Source organism: Capricornis sumatraensis, chromosome 2, assembly GCF_032405125.1.
Source record: "Capricornis sumatraensis isolate serow.1 chromosome 2, serow.2, whole genome shotgun sequence".
Lineage (NCBI taxonomy): Eukaryota > Metazoa > Chordata > Mammalia > Artiodactyla > Bovidae > Capricornis > Capricornis sumatraensis.
The window spans coordinates 65,520,812-65,545,089 of NC_091070.1; the positions used below are offsets into that span (position 1 = coordinate 65,520,812).

The 24,278-nt window shown below is 37.8% G+C and overlaps 1 protein-coding gene across 4 annotated transcripts in view; it reads right to left on the reverse strand.

Annotated features, from left to right (window-relative positions):
* MGA (MAX dimerization protein MGA) overlaps window positions 1-24,278 on the reverse strand; it is a 90,246-nt gene that overhangs the window by 40,374 nt on the left and 25,594 nt on the right. For all 4 annotated transcript variants that reach the window (XM_068965178.1, XM_068965176.1, XM_068965175.1 and 1 more), the window contains exons 3-8: window positions 23,581-23,659; window positions 23,366-23,461; window positions 13,024-13,155; window positions 12,707-12,811; window positions 11,102-11,769; window positions 6,969-7,317 (exon numbers count right to left, since the gene is read on the reverse strand). In XM_068965178.1, the coding sequence (XP_068821279.1) occupies window positions 6,969-7,317; window positions 11,102-11,769; window positions 12,707-12,811; window positions 13,024-13,155; window positions 23,366-23,461; window positions 23,581-23,659 (1,429 nt within the window). The remainder of the gene's footprint in view (window positions 1-6,968; window positions 7,318-11,101; window positions 11,770-12,706; window positions 12,812-13,023; window positions 13,156-23,365; window positions 23,462-23,580; window positions 23,660-24,278) is intronic.

The window sequence follows — 24,278 nt, forward strand, 5'->3', positions numbered from 1 at the left end:
ACATGACTGAGCGACTGAACTGAACTGAGCTTAGGAGAATGTTGTGACTGGTATGATACTCTATTCAAACCACTGAAACTTTCTCAGTGTCAGCAATAAGACTGTTTTGCTTTTTTATCATTCATATGTTCACTGGAGTAGCACTTTTAGTTTCCTTCAAGAACTTTTTCTTTGCATTTACAACTTAGCTAACTGGTGAAAGCTTTATAGCTTTCAGCCCATCTCAGCTTTTGACATGCCTTCCTCACTAAGCTTAATCACTTCTAGCTTTGATTTAAAATGAGATATGCAAGACCATTCCTTTTACTTGAAAACTTAAGAGACTACTGTAGGGTTATCAATTGGCCTAATTTCATTATTGTTGTGTCTTAGGAAACAGGGAGGTCAAGCAGAGGGAGACAGATGGGAAATAGTAGCTATAGTAGTCAGAATACACACAACATTCATTAAGTTTGCCATCTTGTATTGGTACAATTCATACAAGTGTATAATAATGAAAAAATCTGAAATATTGTGAGAATTACCAAAATATGACACAGAGGCATGAAAGGAGCAAGCTTTGCTGGAAAAATGGTGCCAACAGACTTGCTGGACATTGACTGCCACAAACCTTCAATTTATAAAAACTGCAATATATTCAAATTACAATAGAATGAGGTATGCTTGTGAGTGTCTTTGTTTATCCCAATTATATCAGCTTTACAGTAAAATCAGGTAGTATAAGTCTACCAACTATGTCCTTGTTTATCAAAGGACTACTCTAAGTCCTTTATTTTCCACATAAATTTTAGAAACTCACCAATTTCTACCAAAAGAAGCCTACTGAGGTTTTGACTGGAACAGAACCAAATCTATAGGTCAGTCCGAGGAAAACTGTATCTTACCAAGAATCTTCTGATGCATGAAAACTGTGAACCTCTCCATTTACTTAGGTGGCCCAGTGGTAAACAATCCATCTGCCAATGCGGGAGATGCAAGAGATGTGGGTTTGATCCCTGGGTTGGGAAGATCCCCTGGAGAACATGGCAACCCACTTCAGCATTCTTACCTGGAGAATCCCACGGACACAGGAACCTGGCAGACCACACAGTCACAGGCTTGCAAAGAGTCAGACACGACTGAAGTGACTTAGCATGCATGCATGCACTCAGCACTTTTTAGTATAAAGGATTTTCTTTTTTTGCAACTTTAGTCAGATTTATCCTTAAGCATTTCATTTCTTTGTATACTATTTTAAATGGTTTTTTTAACTTCAATTTCAAGTTGTTCAATGGCATATATACAAATATACTGTATCTTGATATTGTTGAATGTTGTAACCTCACTAAACTAACTTACACTTCTAGTAGTTTTGTAGATTTCCTAGAATTCCCCTATCTACGAAAAAGCCAATTTTATTTCTTCTTTTCCAACCTGGATTCATTTTCTTTTTCATGCCTTACTGGCTGGCTAGGCTGTATGATGTTAAACAGACATAATGAAAGAGAAATCTTCTTCATTCCTAATCTCTGGGAGAAAGTACTCAGCCTTGTACCAAAATTAGTATGTTGGCTGCTAAGATTTTTACAGATGCTCCTTATCTGGTTGAGAAAATTTCTTTCTATTGCTAGTGTGCTTAAGGACTTTCATCAGAAATGGATTTTCCCAATTTTTCAAATTATCTATTGAAATCATATGATATATATATATATTTAAAGTCTGTTATTAAAAAAAAAAAGTTTGTTATGGTAATGGTGAACTACACTAATTATTTTCAGATGTCAAACCAATCCTGCAGACATGGGATAAATCCCACTAGGCCACGACGTATTTATCCTTAAAATATACATAGATGTGACCTGCTAAATTTTCATTTATAATTTTTATATATGTTCATAACTAGTTTGAGTATTAGGGTAACACTGGTCTCACAGAATGAAACCATTTTATGGACTGTTTGTAGAGACTGGATATTATTTCTTCCTTTGCAGATGTCACCATGAAGATATCTGAAATGAGTGTCACTGTGGGAGTTTTCATTACAAGTTCACAGGTATAGGGCTAAGCAATTATTTCTTCTTCATGAGTCTGGCAGCTTTGCAGTCTTTCAAAAAAACTTTTTCATTTCATCTAAGTTGTCCAATTTATTGCTATAAAGTTGTTTCTAATATTTCCTTATTATCCTTTGAAAGTCTGTAGTAATGTCACTTCTCATTCCTGATATTGATAATTGGTGTATTCTCCGTTTTTCCTAATCAGTTTCCTACAGATATCAATTTTACTGATCTTCTCTTTACATCAAGTTAACTTGCAGGTACACATTTCCAACAAAATTCTAAGCAGGCTGAGAAAGCAGGAATACCAGATTTTTATCCTTTGTCATGGTACCACCCCACAGTAGCTAAGTGGTGCTTTTTTACCATCTGCAGTATTTTTAGACAAACAAAAGAGTAAACAGGTGATAAGAGTGAAGGCCAAATTTCAGAAATCGTACCTTACACAGTAGAAAAAACATAAAGATTTGGGAAACTTGGGTTCAAATCCCTATTGCTCACTTAACAGCAATGTGACCTTGAGGAACAAGCCACTCAAATGCTTAAGCACTCAATTAGTGTATTTGTAAAATGGAGAAACCTCCTTATCACGAAAAGTTGCAAGATTTAAATAACATAACCCTTATAGAGTGCCCTTCATAAAAACTATCTAATAATGTTAGCATCCCTCTGTCCACATCAATGAATTAATGGGCTGCTAATCACAGAAAAAAATTTAAGTCTATTATAATGACCAAAAAAAGCAATTGTTAAATACCTAAATTTCACACATCAAAAACACTAATTTTTAATTTATATATTAACTGTAGAATAAATTCAAAAACACTAAAAACGCAAACTATACAAAATGACACAAAAATGAAAGGCAAATCTTCCACTACACCGTGTCACAGTCCCATAAGTGACTACTTTCAACCATTTGTATCCAGTTTTGGTGGTTATCTCAATAATTCTAAATGAAACATTTTATACTCAACTCCAAGATTTTAGCATTAGCTAGGGACTCAGTGTCATGAAAGATAACGAAATTAGCATCCTAAACTTGTTCCACATCTCAACTTCTATCAGCTATAGAGCTGCTGCTGCTAAGTCACTTCAGTCGTGTCTGACTCTGTGTGACCCCATAGACGGCAGCCCACCAGGCTCACCCATCCCTGGGATTCTCCAGGCAAGAACACTGGAGTGGGTTGCCATTTCCTTCTCCAATGCATGAAAGTGAAAAGTGAAAGTGAAGTCGCTCAGTCGTGTCCGACTCTTGGCGACCCCATGGACTGCAGCCTACCAGGCTCCTCCGCCCATGGGATTCTCCAGGCAAGAGTACTGGAGTGGCGTGCCACTGCCTTCTCCAGCTATAGAGCTACTTTCACATTATCATGGTTTGTGGTACTAATTTCTATCCTAAAAATTTGGAACTTAACTGTGCCAATTCTAAAAATCAAAACATCCATACATCTGCTTAGTCAATTATGCTTACGTGATCAATCCTTGTGAAAGAAAGTGAAAGTAGCTCAACTGTGTTTGATCCTTTGGTACTCCTTGGACTGTATAGTCCATGGAATTCTCCAGGCCAGAATACTGGAGCGGGCAGCCTTTCTCTTCTCCAGGTGATCTTCGCAACCCAGAAACCCAGGTCTCCCGCATTGTAGGCAGATTCTTTACCAGCAGAGCTACAAGGGAAGCCCAACAATACTGGAGTGGGTAGCCTATCCCTTCTCCAGGGGATCTTCCCAACCCAGGAATCAAACTGGGGTCTCCTGCACTGCAGGCGGATTCTTTACCTAACTATGAGGGAAGCCCTATCAATCCTTGTAGAATCAACTAATGTGGCTGACCCCTAAGGAGAAGAAAATGTAATCAGTCCTATACCACTAAGTCTGTTCAAACTGTCGAATAGATTCTCTTTTCTTATTAATATTATTATTATTATTCATGCAGCATGTGGGATCTTAGTTCCCAGATCAGGGACTGAACCAGTGTTCCCCACAATGGAAGGTGGATTCCCATCCAGTAGACTAATAGGGAAGTCCTTCTTTTCTTAACTCTTCATTACTTGAAACTTACCAAAAATTGTACCAGTTCATACAATAGTTGGACCATAATTCTCCTGTACAAATTTTTCCTTCCTGTGTTTTCAATTCTTTTTTTAATTGATGAAGTTGGCATATACTTTCACCTAATCATGAATCATCCAGGCTCTTAACCATGTCATTTCTTAAAATAAAATAAAACTAATATACTCTTAAAGGTAGTCTTCTCAGCATCTTCTGATTTTCTATTTTAAATAAGACTGCTTGCTTTATAGTCTTGCTCTATAGTAGTCATCCTAAGATTGTTTATCTTGAGCTGTGTTCATAACTCACTAGAAATTATCTCATGTTTCTTGAATTTTTTTTTGTTTGTTTCATTTTCTGGAGCACAACCTCAAGAAAGTAACCAAGAATCTGTAAGAGATCAACTTCTTGCATCCTGATGTTTTACTATATCTCTATTTCATGCATAATTATAAATTATGGTTTATAATTTGGCCAAGAGTGTTAGATTAAAAATTCATCCAATCCCTATTCAATTCTGACTTTAAGAATATTACTCAAACATCCAGTGCTATTGATGATCTCTTTGACACCAAAGTGATTCGAAATCCTTCCGAGTAGAAGTGGCTTCTTCTAAAAAGAGTTCAGGACATACTCTTCACTCTCAGTGTTCTGAAATGTCAGGAGTGCGTGTCTACATAGATTCACCTGAAAATCCTTAACTGCCTGGTATTCAGTGGCCCCTTAAATCAGAAATGTCATGTGCTTCAGCTTTGAGACATTTTCTATCACCACTTCTTTCTATTCTAGTCTACTCTATCCTACTACTTTTATTTATTTATTTTTGGCCACACCACACAGAATACAGGATCTTAGTTCCCTGACCAGGGATCAAACCTGTGCCCCTTGAAGCGGAAGCATGGAGTTTTAACCACTGCACCACCAGGGAAGGCCCTCTACCATCATTTCTTCCAGTAATTTCTCTTTCATTTTCTCCTAACTTTCTCCAACTCCTTTTAATCATCAGCAATTTTTTTCTCGTTTTCCACCTATCTTTTTGCAAAACACTGATAGATTTCAACCTCTTCCAGTTTCTATATTTACCTTTATTTTCAGACTCAACAACACTGCTGCCTCCAAGAACTCTTCCCTATTTCTACTCCTTTTACAGAGCAATCATTACAAAAATATCTTCCCTCCTTTCCCCATTGCTCCTAGAACATAGTAGACAATGTCTTTTATTAAGGACTATCCCAGTGAGAAAACCAAAATATACTTCAATAATTGGCTGGCTTATGGAGTTTAATTCTAATTAAGATACAGGGTAAAGTCTCTACCAAGAAAACAAAGTAATAAACTTAACAGATATACAGTATTCCTCCTGCTGCTGTTTTTGTAACTTACTTCCATTGCTTTGAAATGGAAAAGTATTGCTGTTAAGTGCAAGATAGGGGTAAACTCAACAAGGAGATCTGGGAAAAACTAAATTAATAACTTTGTATTATATTTCATTCTAAACTTTTAAAATCTTATTTACAAGAAGTTCATGAAGGTAGAGTACCTTATTTGAATACTGAAATAGCAATTAGAACAGCCTGGCACTGGTCACAAAATAAACAGCAGAAACTAAAAACAGACCCAAACACTGGTATATTTTCATTTCCTGTATCACAGATGACATTTTAAACCAATAAGTAAAATACTTATTCTCAACAAGTAATAGTACAACTGGCTAGCCATCTGAGAGAGAAATGATGCCCTACTCCAAATCTCATATAAATTCCAGATATATTAACAATTTAATTTTTTAAGACCATTTATTAATCTAATTTTTTTAAATCTTGAGGATAGAGAAAGACTTTCTAAGTAAGATTCCAAAGAACCAAAATCATAAAAAAAAGAGACTACTAGACTTAACCATGTCATCTCAGATTTTCCTTCGCCTAAGGGAGATGGGAAGAACTCTGAAGAAAATTAAAATGTAAATTACAAAATTACAACCTGGAAAAAATAAAGCTCTTGGAAATATACAGGAAAAATACAAAGCCACTCCAATAAAAGTTAGCAAAGAATTTGAAAAAGCCATTTACACTTTATGACATGTTCAATAAACCTATCACTATAGAAATATAAATTTAAGAAAAGACATCAGTTTCTGCCTATCAATTTTAATATCTAACAAGAATACAGAACTGACACTATCCAACTAGTGGTAATTGTATAGTTGGTACAATTGTAGCAACATTTAAAAATGTTTAAAAATCCTCATTGTCACAGCAATTCCACTTTTAATAGCCTATACTGAATATGAATGTTCATCACCATACTATTTGAAAACCCAGAAAAGCTAAATATCCAACCAAAAGAACTGTAATAATACAAAGCTATTAAAACTGAAATTATAGAGCTGCAATTGTTAATACAGAAAGCAGAATATGATTTTATGATAAGAAAGTTATAATAGCAAATGTAAACATAAACTGCCAAAAATGGAATATTAACCCTCTAATAAACTAAGGGTTTCCCTGGTGACTCAAACACTAAAGAATCTACCAATAAACTAAGAAGCAAGAAACTCTCTAATTACGTGGTGAAATTAGTCAATCTATGTAAACAAAACAAAAAGATACAGTATAAAAAGAAAAAATGAAATTGAGAGAAGATTCGAATTTAACATGGAAGAGCTATCTTCAAGAGAAAATTCCCATTTAAAAAAAGCATATGAGTGCAGGTCTGTGTACGTCACACATGCCATATACAAAGAGCATTTTAAGAATAATAATTAAATCCTTATGAGATCACTGATTAAGAAGATTAAAGCAATTTATATCTGAGATACATTTTCAAACAATCATACTATTTGGAAAAAAAACCTGTACTGTCTTAATTCTTAATTGATACTCACTGTACTCTAGTTTCTTTCTCTTCTTTTTCTCTTTCAATTGTTCTTCCTCTTCTTTGATTCCCTCTTCTCCTTCTTCTTTTTGCTCCTCTCCCGAATTATCATAAAATACTGGATCGCGATGAGCACTCTTCTTCTGGAAATGCTTAGTTTTGGATCCCCCTTTAACAAGTACAACTTTTCTTTTCAAACAGGTGCAGCCAAACATGCAGTCTGGTCGGCGGCAGTGAGCAGGCTGGCGCTTCTCCAAAGCTAAACTTGAACATACACACCCCAACCGACAGAAGTCATTGTTACATGGAGGGGCTCGTTTCCTTATGATCGTGTGGATGGGTTTAGTTTTGAGAGATGCCTAAAATTAAGAGTAGAAAATTATAAATCTACTAAATCATCCCCTAACAAGTTACGATCATATACTGGTCTGCCGCATTCTATTCTGAGCACTCAGTACAAACACTAAAAGATTAGTGCAGATTCAGAAGACAAAGTAGGAATAAAACCAGAAGTCTGAGCTATCTCCCATTCTAAAACGCATAGCACAGATAAGAGAACAGATATTTTAATTACTGTTGGCGTTAGTCACTCAGTCAGGTCCGACTCTTTGCGATCCCATGGACTGCCAGGCTCCTCTGTCCATGGGATTCTCCAGGCAAGATACTAGAGTAGATTGCCATTCCCTTCTCCAGTATTTTAATTAATTATGAGCCAAAATATCAATAAGGATGAATTTATTCTCAATAGACATCACACATAATGCTATCGAGCAGGGGTTGACCAACTTAAAGCCCAGGGGCCAGATTCAGTCTGCTTCCTAGGTAAAGTTTCATTGGAACACAGCCAGGTCCACTCATTTACATAACATCTATGGCATTACAATAGCAGAGTTGAGAAACTGCAACAGAGACTGTAAGGCCTACAAAGCCAAAAGTATTTACTATCTACCCCTTTACAGAAATTGTTTACTGACCCTTGCTCAATGGTAATTAATAAACGGAGAATAGAATAATACATGCATAACTAAAATCAGATTGATTATATATTCTTTGTAGCCAAAGGCGGAGAAGCTCAATACAGTCAGCAAAAATAAGACCAGGAGCTGACTGTGGCTCAGATTATGAACTTCTTTTTGCCAAATTCAGAATTAAATTGAAGAAAGTGGAGAAAACCACTAGACCATTCAGCTATGACCTAAATCAAAGCCCTTATGACTATACAGTGAAAGTGAGAAATAGATTTAAGGGACTAGATCTGATAGAGTGTCTGATGAACTATGGACGGAGGTTCGTGACACTGTATAGGAGACAGGAATCAAGATCATCCCCAAGAAAAAGAAATGAAAAAAAGCAAAATGGCTCTCTGAGGAGGCCTTACAAATAGCTGTGAAAAGACGGGAAGAGAAAAGCAAAGAAGAAAAGGAAATATATAAGCATCTGAATGTGGAGTTCCAGAGAATAGCAAGGAGAGATAAGAAAGCCTTTCTCAGCAATCATTGCAAGAAATAGAGGAAAATAATAGAATGAGAAAGACTAGAGATCTGTTAAAGAAAATTAGAGATACCAAGGGAACATTTCATGCAAAGATGCGCTCAATAAAGGACAGAAATGGTATGGACCTAACAGAAGCAGAAGATATTAAGAGGTGGCAAGAATACACAGAAAAACGGTACAAAAAAGATCTTCACGACCAAGATAATCACAATGGTGTGATCACTCACCTAGAGCCAGACATCCTGGAATGTGAAGTCAAGTGGGCCTTGGAAAGCATTACTACAAACAAAGCTAGTGGAGGTGATAGAATTCCAATTGAGCTATTTCAACTCCTGAAAGATGATGCTGTGAACGTGCTGCACTCAATATGCCAGCAAGTTTGGAAAACTCAGCAGTGACCATAGGACTGGAAAAGGTCAGTTTTCATTCCAATCCCAAAGAGAGGCAATGCCAAAGAATGCTCCAACTACCGCACAATTGCACTCATCTCACATGCTAGTTAAGTAATGCTCAAAATGCTCCAAGCCAGGCTTCAGCAATACGTGAACCGTGAACTCCCTGATGTTCAAGCTGGTTTTAGAAAAGGCAGAGGAACCAGAGATCAAATTGCTAACATCCGCTGGATCATCAAAAAAGCAAGAGAGTTGCAGAAAAACATCTATTTCTGCTTTACTGACTATGCCAAAGCCTTTGACTGTGTGGATCACAATAAACTGTGGAAAATTCTGAAAGAGATGGAATACCAGACCACCTGACCTGCCTCTTGAGAAATCTGTATGCAGGTCAGGAAGCAGCAGTTAGAACTGGACATGGAACAACAGACTGGTTCCAAATAGGAAAAGGAGTACGTCAAGGCTGTATATTGTCACCCTGCTTATTTAACTTCTATGCAGAGTACATCATAAGAAATGCTGGACTGGAAGAAACACAAGCTGGAATCAAGATTGCCAGGAGAAGTATCAATAACTTCAGATATGCAGATGACACCACCCTTATGGCAGAAAGTGAAGAGGAGCTAAAAAGCCTCTTGATGAAAGTGAAAGAGGAGAGTGAAAAAGTTGGCTTAAAGCTCACATTCAGAAAACGAAGATCATGGTATCTGGTCCCATCACTTCATGGCAAATAGATGGGGAAACAGTGGAAATAGTGGAACAGCTGACTTTATTTTTTTGGGCTCCAAAATCACTGCAAATGGTGACTGCAGCCATGAAATTAAAAGACGCTTACTCCTTGGAAGGAAAGTTATGACTAACCTAGATAGCATATTAAAAAGCAGAGACATTACTCTGCTAACAAAGGTCCATCTAGTCAAGGCTATGGTTTTTCCAGTGGTCATGTATGGATGTGAGAGTTGGACTATGAAGAAAGCTGAGCACAGAAAAACTGATGCTTCTGAACTGTGATGTTGGAAAAGACTCAAGAGTCCCTTGGACTGCAAGGAGATCCAACCAGTCCATCCTAAAGGAGATCAGTCCCGAATGTTCATTGGAAGGACTGATGTTGAAGCTGAAACTCCAATACTTTGGCCACCTCATGCAAAGAGCTGACTCACTGGAAAAGACCCTGATGCTGGGAAAGATTGAGGGCAGGAGAAGAAAGGGACGACAGAGGATGAGATGGTCGGATGCCATCACCGACTCAATGGACATGGGTTTGGGTGGACTCCAGAAGTTGGTGATGGACAGGGAAGCCTGGCGTGCTATGGTTCATGGGGTTGCAAAGAGTCAAGACACGACTGAGCAACTGAACTGAACTGAAGTCTTTAGGAATGATTGATTATAAAAGATAAAATTTATATTTAGTCTCAATATCTGATGATCTTCAGCTCTAGAATTTAGTCACAGAATCTAAAATATGCAAGGTACACTACAGAAATTTCATGACAGAAAACTTATCCACATGCTGCTGTATCATTTCACATGCACCAAGGCTGTAACATACCATTCACCTATGTTACCATAGGTGAATCAACAGTTAAATGAAAATTTTCTTAATATATAATTTTATAAAAGACAAAACTATTTTCTCTGTAGGTGAGAATTTGGGGCATTTTCTGGGATGTAATACCTTCTAAGCAGAGTTTTCAAAGCTGTTTTAACAAGCCCAGTAACTGTACTTGCCCACATGCTGGAGAATGAAATTAGAAATGTTCAGAATAGTTAACTGCCTTTATAAAAGAGAGGGACAATTCAAACACACGATTGTACAGTCTCCCTCTGCTGGCAGGAGGAATCCACACTTGGTGTCTGCTGCTGCTTCGCTTCAGTCGTGTCTGACTCGGTACGACCCCACAGACGGCAGCCCACCAGGCTCCTCTGTCCCTGGGATTCTCCAGGCAAGAACATTGGAGTGGGTTGCCATTTCCTTCTCCAATGCATCAAAGTGAAAAGTGAAAATGAAGTCGCTCAGTCGTGTCCAACTCTTGGCGACCCCATGGACTGCAGCCTACCAGGCACCTCCATCCATGGAATTTTCCAGGCAAGAGTACTGGTATCTAGTTGATAACAAATGTGGAAGACATTTCCTTAGCTGTCACTAAGGTAAATGAACACCCCATCCTCCTGCCGAAAAGCCCCATTCCCATTTCTCCTAACGACCTAATTCTTTCTCGACAAGATAATATGCTTTTGGAAAACAAAAGGTACCTACTTGAGCCGTAAGCAGAGTTGTTAAGGATACATCTGCTCGCTCTTCAGTGATATAGGTCCTTGGTTTTCCTTCCCAAAGTGCACAGTCTTCCAGATCCATTAGCTTCACTTGAGATTTAGACAAGCCTGGAGGGCGAGATCCCTGTTGTTGCTGTTGCTGCTGCTGCTGCTGGTGTGCCTGCCGCAAACTAATTTGCTTTGGAAATGTATTTTCATCTAAAGTTGGCACAATCAAGTTATTCACCCGGTTTTCTGAGGTGGTGCCTGAAGAATTCTTGGTAATCTTATCTCCTGGAATCATATGAGTGTGTTTCTGCTTTGGGGAAACAGGGTATGGTAAAATGGATTTATAAGATGATTTAGTTCGGCCACTGAAAGTTGCCTGTTTGTTTTGAGACTTTGCCTTTCGAGAGACAGAGGGTACAGAATGAGGTTTCAAAGAGTAAGAGGTAGAAGGGGAAATGGTAGACTGCTTCTTCAGCACACTATCAAGTGTTCGAACATAGCTGGTACTCTTGGTGGGAAGCTGGTATACCACAGGAGACGTGGGAGCATTAGAAGAGAAACCCATGCTTGTTTCCATCAGCTTGCCTTCATTTTCCAAGTATTCATCCAGCTTATCACTGCAAAAAGCAGAACGGTTTTTCAATGGACCTTCAGAATTTCCACCTAGAAATAAAGATAAACAGATGCTTAAAGAAATGTAAGACAGATATTTATGTCTCTAGAAAAATACACTTAAAAAGACCAGGAGCTTTCATTTATAAGCTACCAGATCTTCCAAACTGTCCCTCCTCAGAAGTAAGGGAAAAAGTTAAGGGCACAAAAACAGTAGTACAAAATTTAGTTTTTAAGGAACAAGAAAAAGCAAGTTTAACAGAGACAAGCATTACACTATTACAGTGTATAGTGAAGTCGCTCAGTCGTGTCCGACTCTTTGTGATCCCATGGACTGTAGTCTATCAGGCTTCTCTGTCCATGGGATTTTTCAGGCAAGAGTACTGGAGTGGGTGGCCATTTCCTTCTCCAGGGGATCTTCCTGACCCAGGGATCGAACCCAGGTCTCCTGCATTGCAGGCAGACGCTTTACCATCTGAGCCACTAGAAGCTCTACACTATAATACTGTACAAAGATTCAAAGAGGAGAAAAATTATATTGAACAAACAATAAATTTATCTAGTTAAGAGTGTAACTGCAAACAATTGCAGTTTGAAAGGAAAAGCACTAAGAAAGGAGACCAACAGACACACAATCAAAATTTATATTTCAGATTGGATTTAGAAGTTTATTTTGAAGTACTATAATATTACTGGAAATCACTATACAGCTCTGAAGTATACAGTTCTGAAATAATGCTTGACGATGATGCTTTTTATAACTGTAGGAATAGAATGGAAGTGCAGTTTGAAAAGGCTGCAAGGATTATTTAAGTCTGACATGGTTAGGGACTAAAACCCAGGATAGGGACTAGAGGCAAGATAATTATTTTCAGTTTATTTTAAAGCATGGAAAGAGATAAAGAAAAATAACCAAGGTTTACTTTTAACAAGAGTCTTTGGCCACATGTTTCAGAATGTATTTTTACATTTTTAAAAAGCTGATTACCTTCATTCCTAGATGCAGAAGCACTATGAAACTTTCCCCTCCACCCCTTGATCTTGGTGAAATCATTGGTCTTCCCTGTCCTAGAAACAAAGGGAAATCCAGCATCTATAAAAGTAAAAGTAAAAGAGACGATCAAAATTCAAGGAAGCCAATATTTAATATAATATTTACTAAGATTTCATCTAAAATGTATAAATCATAGTTAAGACTCACCACTAGATAAAGGATTTAATTAGAGTATCCTAAATGTCTCTAACAATGGTAGCATTTTATTTTTATCACAAACTTGTCTGACTTTACAAATACTGTGCACTCACCAGGAGAGGCAGGGTTGGCTCCGGTAAGGTTCCAGAATGGAAAGCTAGTGGCTGGAGCCAAAGGTAGCTGTACTCCCAAGTACTTAAGATCAATGCTCATTGTTGGATCCACTGAATTCAATTTTAAGCCCACTACAAAAAAAAAAGAATCATATTGGGTATTTTTAAATCTCTGGTTGGGGTGGAGGGGGGAGGGAGGGGTATAATAAAGAATAAGTGGAGACCAGAAATGATGAAATAAAAGTTGAAAGTGGCAGACAGACTTTAAGGTGGCCTTATGATCCTCACTTCCTGGGTATTATATATTTACAAAATCTTCCCCTTTCTATCCTGAACATTGGTGGGCCCTGTGACTTGCTTCTAATCAGTGGAAAAACGGATAGGATGTATATGATTATGTATGTATATGTGATAATGTAAGAGTGAGGGTATCATCCATCCTGCTAGAGCTGCAAGGATAAAAATTCTGCCAACAACCTGAGGGAAACTGGAAGCAGATCCCTCCCCAGTCGAACCTCTGATGAGGAGACAATACTCACATCTTGATTGCAATCCTGTGATACACTAAAAGGAGGACCCAGATAAGCTATGCCCTAACATCTGACCCACAGAACCCTGAGACAGTAAATGTGTTGTTTTAAGGTACTAGGTTTGTAGCAATCTGTTAAGCAGCAATAGATAACTAATACATAAACACAGACTTCAGACCTTTTGCACTTTAATACTTTATAGCCCAGAGATTTTCTAGGACCTCTAATACAAACATGCAATAATATGAGCGTCTGGCCTGGTGAAGGCTACTAATACTTTAGTTATTATTAAGATATTTATGGTTAATGGAGCCTATAAATATTATGGCTTATCTGTAGGTATTGGAAAAGTGTTTATTTTCCTATCTTTTTACCTTTTTTTCTTAACATTTTACATCAAAGATTTGTCTATGTTGACAAGTTTATCTCTACATGATTTATTTTCACTATTGTACACTATTCCAGATTATGAATGACTCTCGTTTATTCACCATTCTCCTCTTGATGAGAATTAACCTGTTTCCTATTTTAAACTATTACAAAAAATACTGCAGTGTAACTGTACATCTTGTACAAAAAAGTCTATCACAAACATGAACATGTATGAAAGCTTCTCTAGTGCATTTAGCTTTTCCTTATGGCATTTACCCAAGAGTGGAATTGCTATATAATAGGATATGTTCATCTTTAATTTACTGGATACTGTTTGACATATATGTGGCTGCCCAAAATATTCTGAGAACCTTTCCAAAAGCTATTACTTTTCCACATTATAACCCCCACCTTTTCAACGGAGAGGTGTTAAAACACAGATGTAGCCATAAAAGGCTTCAATCTAGAAGAGAGGCCCATAAACAAAGGAATACTACGCAGAATTGTGTTAATGAGGGTGATACTATTTGGCCAAGTTAAGGACTTTTAGAGGTAAAAGTAATCAATGTCCTAGCTGTAGTATACTGTGTTCAGTGTACTATGTTGAATATGGTAGTAACTGTTCAATGTTGTGAGACTGCTTGTATGGGCTCTTAGGGAATATAATTTGGACATTTTTCCTGACCGCATAGTCCTAGAGTCTGTTTCTCTGCCTTTTAGGAGATTCTCTCTGTAAATCATCTGATATTCTTTAATAAATTTATATTCTATTTCACCTGCAGAGTGAGTGGGAAATAAGAAAACCGTAATTACATAACCAACTGGAATACACATAAGGCTGCTTATGGCTAGAGGCAACCATTACAGTTATTAATTTCCCGTGGTCTTGTCTGGCCATTCTGAGATCAAGTGTTTCAAGAGCATACCTGTCACACAATCATGGATAACCACATGCAATTCTGCACTAGTTGGGAAGTTGTTGACTAGACTGCCAATCAACTCTCCATTTATACTCTCTCCAACAGCATTAAGAGTCGTTGCTGATTCACATCCTCATCAACATTTCATATCACTGGACTTTTAAAACTGTCCTCATCTTATTGGTATAAATCTATATCCTTTGTTCTTAAATTTGAATTTTTTCTGTTACTAGTGACAAGTTTCTAATTTGGATTTCCCTGTTTGTGCAATTACTGGCTTCATACTACTGAGCAGGAAAGTATTTAACTTAAATTTGAACAAAACTGAAATAAGAAATTCAAGGCATCAACTATTGTAGTATTAACTACTAGAAGTCACAGGTACAGGTTTCCAATAAAAAGCTTACATAGTACTGGTTTCCTGCAAGGTGAAGACACTGGTCAGGTTACAGGCTTCAAGTTCTCTTAAGGTTGATTTGTATATACTCCACAGAAAACTTAATAAACAAAGATGGCAATTTGGCTTTAGTTTATAATTCTAGTTCTTTAAAATAAGTATTTTATCATGCTTATTTTAATCACGTGATTAAAATGAACATCAATAAAGTATTTTCACGTTTCAATCAACTAGGGAGAAACGTGTGTGTATGTGCTGTCACTGTCAGTCGTGCCCAACTCTGCGACCCTGTGGACTGTAGTCTACCACACTCCTCTGTCCATGGGATTTTCCAGGCAAAAATACTGCAGTGGACTGCCAGGCCCGCCTCCAGGGGATCCTCCCAAACCAGGGGTCAAACCCGTGTCTCTTCCATCTCCTGCTTTGGCAGGTAGGTTAATATGGGTCAAAACAACTGTTCTCTAATCCTGACTTTCGGCTAAATTTCTCTTAGCTTCTGCTTTCTCATCAGGGAAATAAGTCTCAATCCACTGCACTGAGTTTTATGTTTTAAGAATTAACTGTACCTCCTCTTTGAAATGCTCTGCAATACAGATGAGGACAGAGATCAAAGACATTTCCCAGACCTCATGGAGCTTTTGTGTTGTTTTCCCAACAAATTAGTAGTTACAATAGGGTAAATAAATCCGGTGAGAGGCAAATGGAATGATACTTGAAAAGGCCAAGGCAACCTGGTAAAACTGTACAGAGAGTCTACTTATTAAATTAGAATAAGTAGGAATTAACTAGGAAAGGTGGGGAGGGACAGCAGGGTGGAACCAGAGTGGAGTAGAATGCAAAATACTGCAGAAATTCAAGTGACACTGAATCCTAAACAAAGGACAAAATCAGATACTATAGTGTTTTGAGAAGAGAAACATATTATTATTAAAGACAAAAACTACTTGAGCCTACAGAGAAAACAGAAAGAAAGGAATTAAGCTGTTAAAAATGTATCTATACAGCCAAATAGGTAGGTAGACATGCAAAATCTAGACCAGGACAATCAAATTTGCAGACTGTTTTCCCTACGTATCTTCTTGTCTGCATTTGCTAATATTTTGAACTGCCATCTTCCCCCCAAAGGTGTACCAAGTGATTCTAAAAATATCAACAAAAAGATCAAATTTATTTTAAATATACTTATCAATTTTGTTAAAGACATAACAGTAGAGAGGTCAATGGCACATGGACACTGCTCAAAGTAATTCCCAACTTAGCTTACCTACACGTCTTGAAATGTTTGTCCTTAGAGAAAATCCTTCCCCAAGAAACAAATACTTGAAACCCAGACTTTCAGTTTCAGTTGAGTCGCTCAGTCGTGTCTGACTCTCTGCAACCCCATGGACTGCAGCACTACAGGCTTCCTTGTCCAGCACCACCTCACAGAGCTTACTCAAACTCATGTGCATCCTGTCAGTGATGCCATCCAACTATTTCATCCTGTCGTCCCTTTCTCCTCCTGCCTTCAATCTTCCCCAGCATCAGGGTCTTTTTAAGAGTCAGTTCTTCACATCAGGTAGCCAAAGTATTGGAATTGGTGATGGACGGGGAACCCTGGTGTGCTGAGTCCATGGGGTCACAAAGTTCAGTTCACTTCAGTCGCTCAGTTCAGTTCAGTCGCTCAGTCATGTCCAACTCTTTGCAACCCCATGAACTGCAGCACGCCTGGCCTCCCTGTCCATTACCATCTCCCGGAGTTCACTCAAACTCATGTCCATCGAGTTGGTGATGCATCCAGCCATCTCATCCTCTGTTGTCCCCTTCTCCTCCTGCCCCCAATCCCTCCAGCATCAGTCTTTTCCAATGAGTCACCTCTTCCAATGAGTCAACTCTTCGCAAGAGGAGGCCAAAGTACTGGAGTTTCAGCTTTAGCATCATTCCCTCCAAAGAACACCCAGAACTGATCTCCTTTAGAATGGACTGATTGGATCTCCTTGCAGTCCAAGGGACTCTCAAGAGTCTTCTCCAACACCACAGTTCAAAAGCATCAATTCTTTGGCGCTCAGCTTTCTTCACAGTCCAACTCTCACATCCATACATGACCACAGGAAAAACCATAGCCTTGACTAGACGGACCTTTGTTGGCAAAGTAATGTCTCTGCTTTTGAATATGCTATCTAGGTTGGTCATAACTTTCCTTCCAAGGAATAAGTGTCTTTTAATTTCATGACTGCAATCACTATCTGCAGTGATTTGGGAGCCCAAAAAAATAAAGTCTGACCCTGTTTCCACTGTTTCCCCATCTATTTCCCATGAAGTGATGGCACCAGATGCCATGATCTTTGTTTTCTGAATGTTGAGCTTTAAGCCAACTTTTTCACTCTCCTCTTTCACTTTCATCAAGAGGCTTTTTAGTTCCTCTTCACTTTCTGCCATAAGGGTGGTGTCATCTGCATATCTGAGGTTATTGATATTTCTCCAGGCAATCTTGATTCCAGTTTGTGCTTCTTCCAGCCAAGCGTTTCTCATGATATACTCTGCATAGAAGTTAAATAAGCAGGGTGACAATATACAGCCTTGATGTACTCCTTTTCCTATTTAGAACCAGTGTGTTGTTCCATGTCCAGTTCTAACTGTTGCATCCTGACCTGCATACAGGTTTCTCAAGAGGCAGGTCAGGTGGTCTGGTATTCCCATCTCTTTCAGAATTAAATAGATGTTTTGCTGGAACTCTCTTGCTTTTTCGATGATCCAGCAGATGTTGACAATTTGATCTTTGGTTCCCCCACCTTTTCTAAAACCAGCTTGAACATCTGGAAGTTCACGGTTCACGTATTGCTGAAGCCTGGCTTGGAGAATTTTGAGCATTACTTTACTAGCATGTGAGATGAGTGCAATTGTACGGTAGTTTGAGCATTCTTTGGCATTGCCTTTCTTTGGGATTGGAATGAAAACTGACCTTTTCCAGTCCTGCGGCCACTGCTGAGTTTTCCAAACTTGCTGGCAAATTGAGTGCAGCACGTTCACAGCATCATCTTTCAGGAGTTGAAATAGCTCAATTGGAATTCCATCACCTTCACTAGCTTTGTTCATAGTAATGCTTTCTAAGGCCCGCTTGGCTTCACATTCCAGGTTGTCTGGCTCTAGGTGAGTGATCACACCATCGTGATTATCTGGGTCATGAAGATCTTTTTTGTACAATTCTTCTGTGTATTCTTGCCACCTCTTCTTAATATCTTCTGCTTCTGTTAGGTCCAGACCATTTCTGTCCTTTATTGAGCCCATCTTTGCATGAAATGTTCCCTTGGTATCTCTAATTTTCTTGAAGAGATCTCTAGTCTTTCCCATTCTGTTCTTTTCCTCTATTTCTTAGCACTGATCACGAAGGAAGGCTTTCCTATCTCTTCTTGCTATTCTTTGGAACTCTGCATTCAGATGCTTATATCTTTCTTTTTCTCCTTTGCTTTTCGCTTCTCTCCTTTTCACAGCTATTTATAAGGCCTCCCCAGACAGCCATTTTGCTTTTTTGCATTTCATTTCCATGGGGATCGTCTCGACCCCTGTCTCCTGTACAATGTCACTCAGTCATTCAGTTGTGTCCAACTCTTTGCGACCCCATGGACTGCAGCACGACAGACCTCTCTGTCCATCACCAACTCCCAGAGTTTACTCAAACTCATGTCCATTGAGTCGGTGATGCCATCCAACTATCTCATCCTCTGTCGCCCCCTTCTCCCACCTTCAATCTTTCCCAGCATCAGGGTCTCTTCAAATGAGTCAGTTCTTCGCATCAAGTGGCCAAAGGATTGTAGCTTCAGCATCTGTCCTTTCAATGAATATTCAGGACTGATTTCCTTTAGGATGGACTGGTGGGATCTCCTTGCAGTCCAAGGGACTCTCAGAAAGTCTTCTCCAACACCACAGTTCAAAAGCATCAATTCTTTGGCACTCAGCTTTCTTTATAGTCCAACTCTCACAACCATACATGACTATTGGAAAAACCACAGCTTTGACTAGACAGACCTCTGTCGGCAAAATAATGTCTCCGTTTTTTAATATGCTGTCTAGGTTGGTCATAGCTTTCTTCCAAGGTGCAAGCATCTTTTGATTTCATGGCTGCAGACACCATCTGCAGTGAGTGATTTTGGAGCCCAAAAAAATAAAGTCTCTCACTGTTTCCACTGTTTCTCCATCTACTTGCCATGAAGACTTATTTGCCATAAGACTCAGACTTAGTTGGTTCCATATGAATGAGAATAACTTCAGCTTGCAAAAATAAGTTAAATAATTCTTAGCATATCCCCCTAAAAGCATAAAACCCTTTGCATATGATGGTTTAAATCCTACCCCTAAATGCTTCTGCCTTTTCATCATATTAGGACCAACTTCTTAAGAACACAGTATCACACCATTAAAAAAAAGACTCATAAGGAAAGAAACAAAAACAGATAACCCTGTAGGTTCAAGGCAGAATCACCTAAGATGATAAACTGTAGCAAAAAAAAAAAAAGAAAGTGTGCATCTAGCTAAATGCACTTAAATAGGAGGTATCCACAAACATACACTTCAAAGAAAAACCTGTATAACTACTGAACACAGAATAGAAAAGAAGATATAGATATATAAAAGAAAAACTCTACCTAACCACTGATTTAACACTACATTCAGAGATTTTTTTAAGTAACTAAAAAGAAAGAGAGTGTGCCCTGGGAATACTACCATTTAAGGAATTTAACATTAAAACCGACAGGAGTTCATACTGATATAAAAGACTGAATAAAAATGAGGGAGAAAGAAATCTCTGGCTGTAGAAAAATTCCAAGTAATTTATGCAGATACTCCATCCTCAAGAAAGAGAAGCATACCTTACCACTGTGGACTACACAGTGACTTCCTTCCAAGGAGTACAGCATAAAAATGTCAGTGACAAATCATGTTGATAATATGTATCCTTGATATGGGAAGATGAGAATGGCACTTTACCTTTGTGGTCTTCTTCCTATAAACATATGGCCTCAGGTGAACCATGAGAAAAATATCAAACAAATCTCAACTGAGGGTCATTCTACAAAATACCTGACCGGTATTCCTCAAAACTGTCAAAATAATTAGAAACAAAACATTCTGAGAAACCATCCCAGCCAACAGGAGCCTGAGACATGACTACTAGATGGAGTACTATGACATTTTCCTAGGTGATAGCTTGAAACATAAAAAATTAACTAAGGAAATCTGAAAAGTATGCACTTTAGTAAATAATAGTATATCAGTAGGTTCTCTAATTGTAACAAATGTACTGCGCTAAAATTAGATGTTAACTACAGGGGAAACTGGATGTTGAGTATATGAGAACTCTGTACTATGGCTCCAATATTTCTGCAAATCTGACATAGAATTAATTTACTTGGTAGCAATGAAGTAGAAAGTGCTTTTATAAAAATACCTTTAAAGATCAAAAAAATGTGATTTCAGGATGATGGGCTTAGAAAATAAACCAATTTGGAAGCAGCAAAGCAAAGTATGGAAGACAAAAATATCACACTATGGAAAACAAAATTAAGAATCTAATTTTAGCAACAAAACTACAAACAACAATAAAAACATTTTCTCAGGCTTAAATCAACATTTCTTCCACAATTACAAAGGAGGTTCACAAAGTTTTTCAAGTTTTTTTTTCCCAGCTCAAAAGCTTTCTAGATTTATAAGTGCTCATTTTCTAAAAAATAAGGAAACGCTACAGTTGACAGAAAGGCAAAGAAACATATTACTGAACTGAAATGTAATAAATTTAATAAATTACTTCAAGCATCAATTCTTAGAAAGGAATCTAGACAAGTATTTTCACTGTCTGCAGATACTTAGTTGGCACCATAAGTTACTATAAACATTCAGTCAAATTAACTTAATTACTTTAATATTTTGGGGGGAGATATCTGCCAAAATAAAATAGAGGAAAACCTCCAAACTGTAATTCTATCTCATACCTTATGGAAAGTGCCTCATGGATTTTAGAAAGTACACATGGATTATAGATTTAATTGTAAAACTATATAAGAATGTAGTTGAATTAACCTTAACAATGTGAGGTTTAAGTACAAACTTGAACACTAAATGCACGATTTGTGTAGTAAGTGAAAGCTGATGCCTCACACTTTTCTTTCCAAAAAAACTGTATCAGCTGCCGCCACTTACAACGGATAGGTTTTACATAAAAACACTTACTTTATCTTCTACACCACAATGGGAATTTCTGAAAATAATGGGCCTACATTCCTATTTGACAATTCACTGATGTGGAGGAGACTCTTGAGAGTCCCCTGGACTGCAAGGAGATCCAACCAGTCCATCCTAAAGGAGATCAGTTCTGGGTGTTCACTGGAAGGACTGATGTTGAAGCTGAGACTCCAATACTTTGGCCACTTCATGCAAAGAGCTGACTCACTGGAAAAGACTCTGATGCTGGGAAAGATTGAGGGCAGGAGGAGAAAGGGACGACAGAGGATGAGATGGTCAGATGGCATCATTGACTCAATGGACATGGGTTTAGGTGGACTCCAGAAGTTGGTGATGGACAGGGAAGCCTGACGTGCTGCAGTTCATGGGGTCGCAAAGAGTCGGACACGACTGAGCAACTGAACTGAACTGAACTGATGTGGATGATCCTTTAGAAAAAGAACCTATACTCCAGGCGACTAGCGTCCAACCCCACCCACAAATTCAGGCTAATTTCACTCTATGTTACCTGCTTAGTTCCCATACGCATTTGACTTTGAAGGCCCATTACACAAAGGGAAAAAAAAAAATCAAAGATTTGACTAAAATGCCTATAAGGAAAGGAAAAAACTCAAACCTTAGCCAAAAAAATTAACAAACAGAGCAAAAAGATCAGCAGGGAGCACTAAATATATTTAACTCTAGAACTAAGACAATAAAATAAATGTGGTGATTAGGCTGAAAGAACACAATGTCAATGTTATAAAGAGTACTTAAAAAAATGCAGGAGTGAGGGGAAAACGAAAAGTTAACTGATAAGAAGAGAATATTATTTAAATAAAATAGCAGAAATGAAACGAAACAATAAAGGACAGCAAACATTATTACCAGCAAGACTAATATGACATGACTGATTTTCCATTACAATCCACAGTATCCAGTCCTAATTACTTGGATTGAAATTTACATACTTTAACACCATACTGTCACACAGTCTCACATTAAATCAAAAAGTTCAAACATTACCACTGAATTTAGAAACTGAATGGCTGTTTATAAATCAATGTTCTGCTGGTATATAATGCTTAGACTTTCACATAAATGATGTACTATACAATGTGAATCAGCCTAGACAGTCCTTTGAAAATTGACTAAGTGTCAAAACTCAAACTACTCCAAGAAGCATACCTAAAATAAAAGATATGAGAAAACTAAAAGTTGAGGCATGGTTTACAGTCCTTCTGTTTACAGTGCAAACAGGGAGGAAAGTCAGTAGTTAATTATAATGGCATAGGTATGGTAAATTGTGCTATTCTTTAAAAAAGGATTAAACCATTTAAGCAGGGCCAAGATAAATTATTTCAACAAAATAGGTAATGATGAAAATTTTAAACTACACTCCAAGCAATATAAGAAATATATAAAATGTTTACAGTCACGTATAAGAAATAAGTATTCTCTTTACACAGCTAAATATATTACCAAGTACATAAAAAAAGTAGGGTCTTCCCCTCCAAAAACAAAACAAAGGAACCTTCAAAAAACCCCAGAAACAAAAGCAACCAAAATTGCTTTATAAGAAAGAAAAACACCACTTTCTTACCATGATACATTTTTAATGCATAATATATTATGCTTCACCAATGATAAAACATTATCCTCTGAGTCTGAAAAGGTTTCTCTTAGGATACAAAAGACCTAGGCATGCTTTTTAGTTAAGGGAAAGAATCATGAACAGAGAGAACAAAAAAAAATGCAAGCTGAGAGAAGGGCTAAAATAAATTAAATCAAAAGAAAGGGGAAAGGAGGAAAACAGAAAAGATTTGGGGAAGGAACAAAGGGAAGAGAGAAAAAAGAGAGGGCAAGAAGAAAAAAGAACAACAACAACCAAAAAAAACAAGGCTTGCATAGTTTTCAGAGAATTATACCTTCTTGAAGACCAGGATGTATGACCTGCTTGTGCCGCAAGGCCTTCAAATCTTCTATCAGTTCCTTTTCCAACTGGGAAATTCTTGCTCTGCAACCTACTCAGAAAACAATGATAAAAATAAGCTGCTATATACTACAGCAGACTACACATTGCTTCTTTCACTTCTAGAACCAAATCCTCCATCTCTCTCTTTTTTTTACTATTATATAATACCTGGGTCATTTGCAGCTGATGCCTGAAGACTACAAGATTCTTCACTTGTTCCATCAACTGCATGAATATCTAGAGCTTCCTGTATTTAAAAAGAAAAAAGGAAAGAAAAAAAGTGGTTCATGTCAGTTCTAAGGATTTAAAAGTAAACCAGGGGCATTTTTCCCATGTTGATACTTTTCACTATTTCCTAAATGTTCTAGATTAACATCACTTTAATAGTGGGGAGAAAGCAAAAAATTTATATATAATACACTCAGCTAACTGACTTAGAACTGTATTTATGCCCATTTATTGCAATTTGTATACTGATTTCTTCTGCGTGCATGCTAAATTGCTCCAACTGTGTCCGACTCTTTGTGACCCCATGGCTGTAGCCCGCCAGGTTCCTCTGTCCATGGGATTCTCCAGGCAAGAACACTGGAATGAGTTGCCATGACCTCCTCCAGAGGATCTTCCCAACCAAAGGATCGAACCTACGTCTCTTATGTCTCCTGCATTGGCAGATAGGTCCTTTACCACTAGCTCCACCTGGGAAGCCCCTGTTTAATTAAGATAGATTACTCAGCAATTAACAAACAGGGAGGAAAAGAACAGGCAGAGAGAATTCAACCTCTGTGTAGTCAATTTACAAAGACTAGGTTTCTCTAAAAATCTAAAAGAAAAATAATCTAGTTGAAGCGTTGGGTTAATACTGCTAA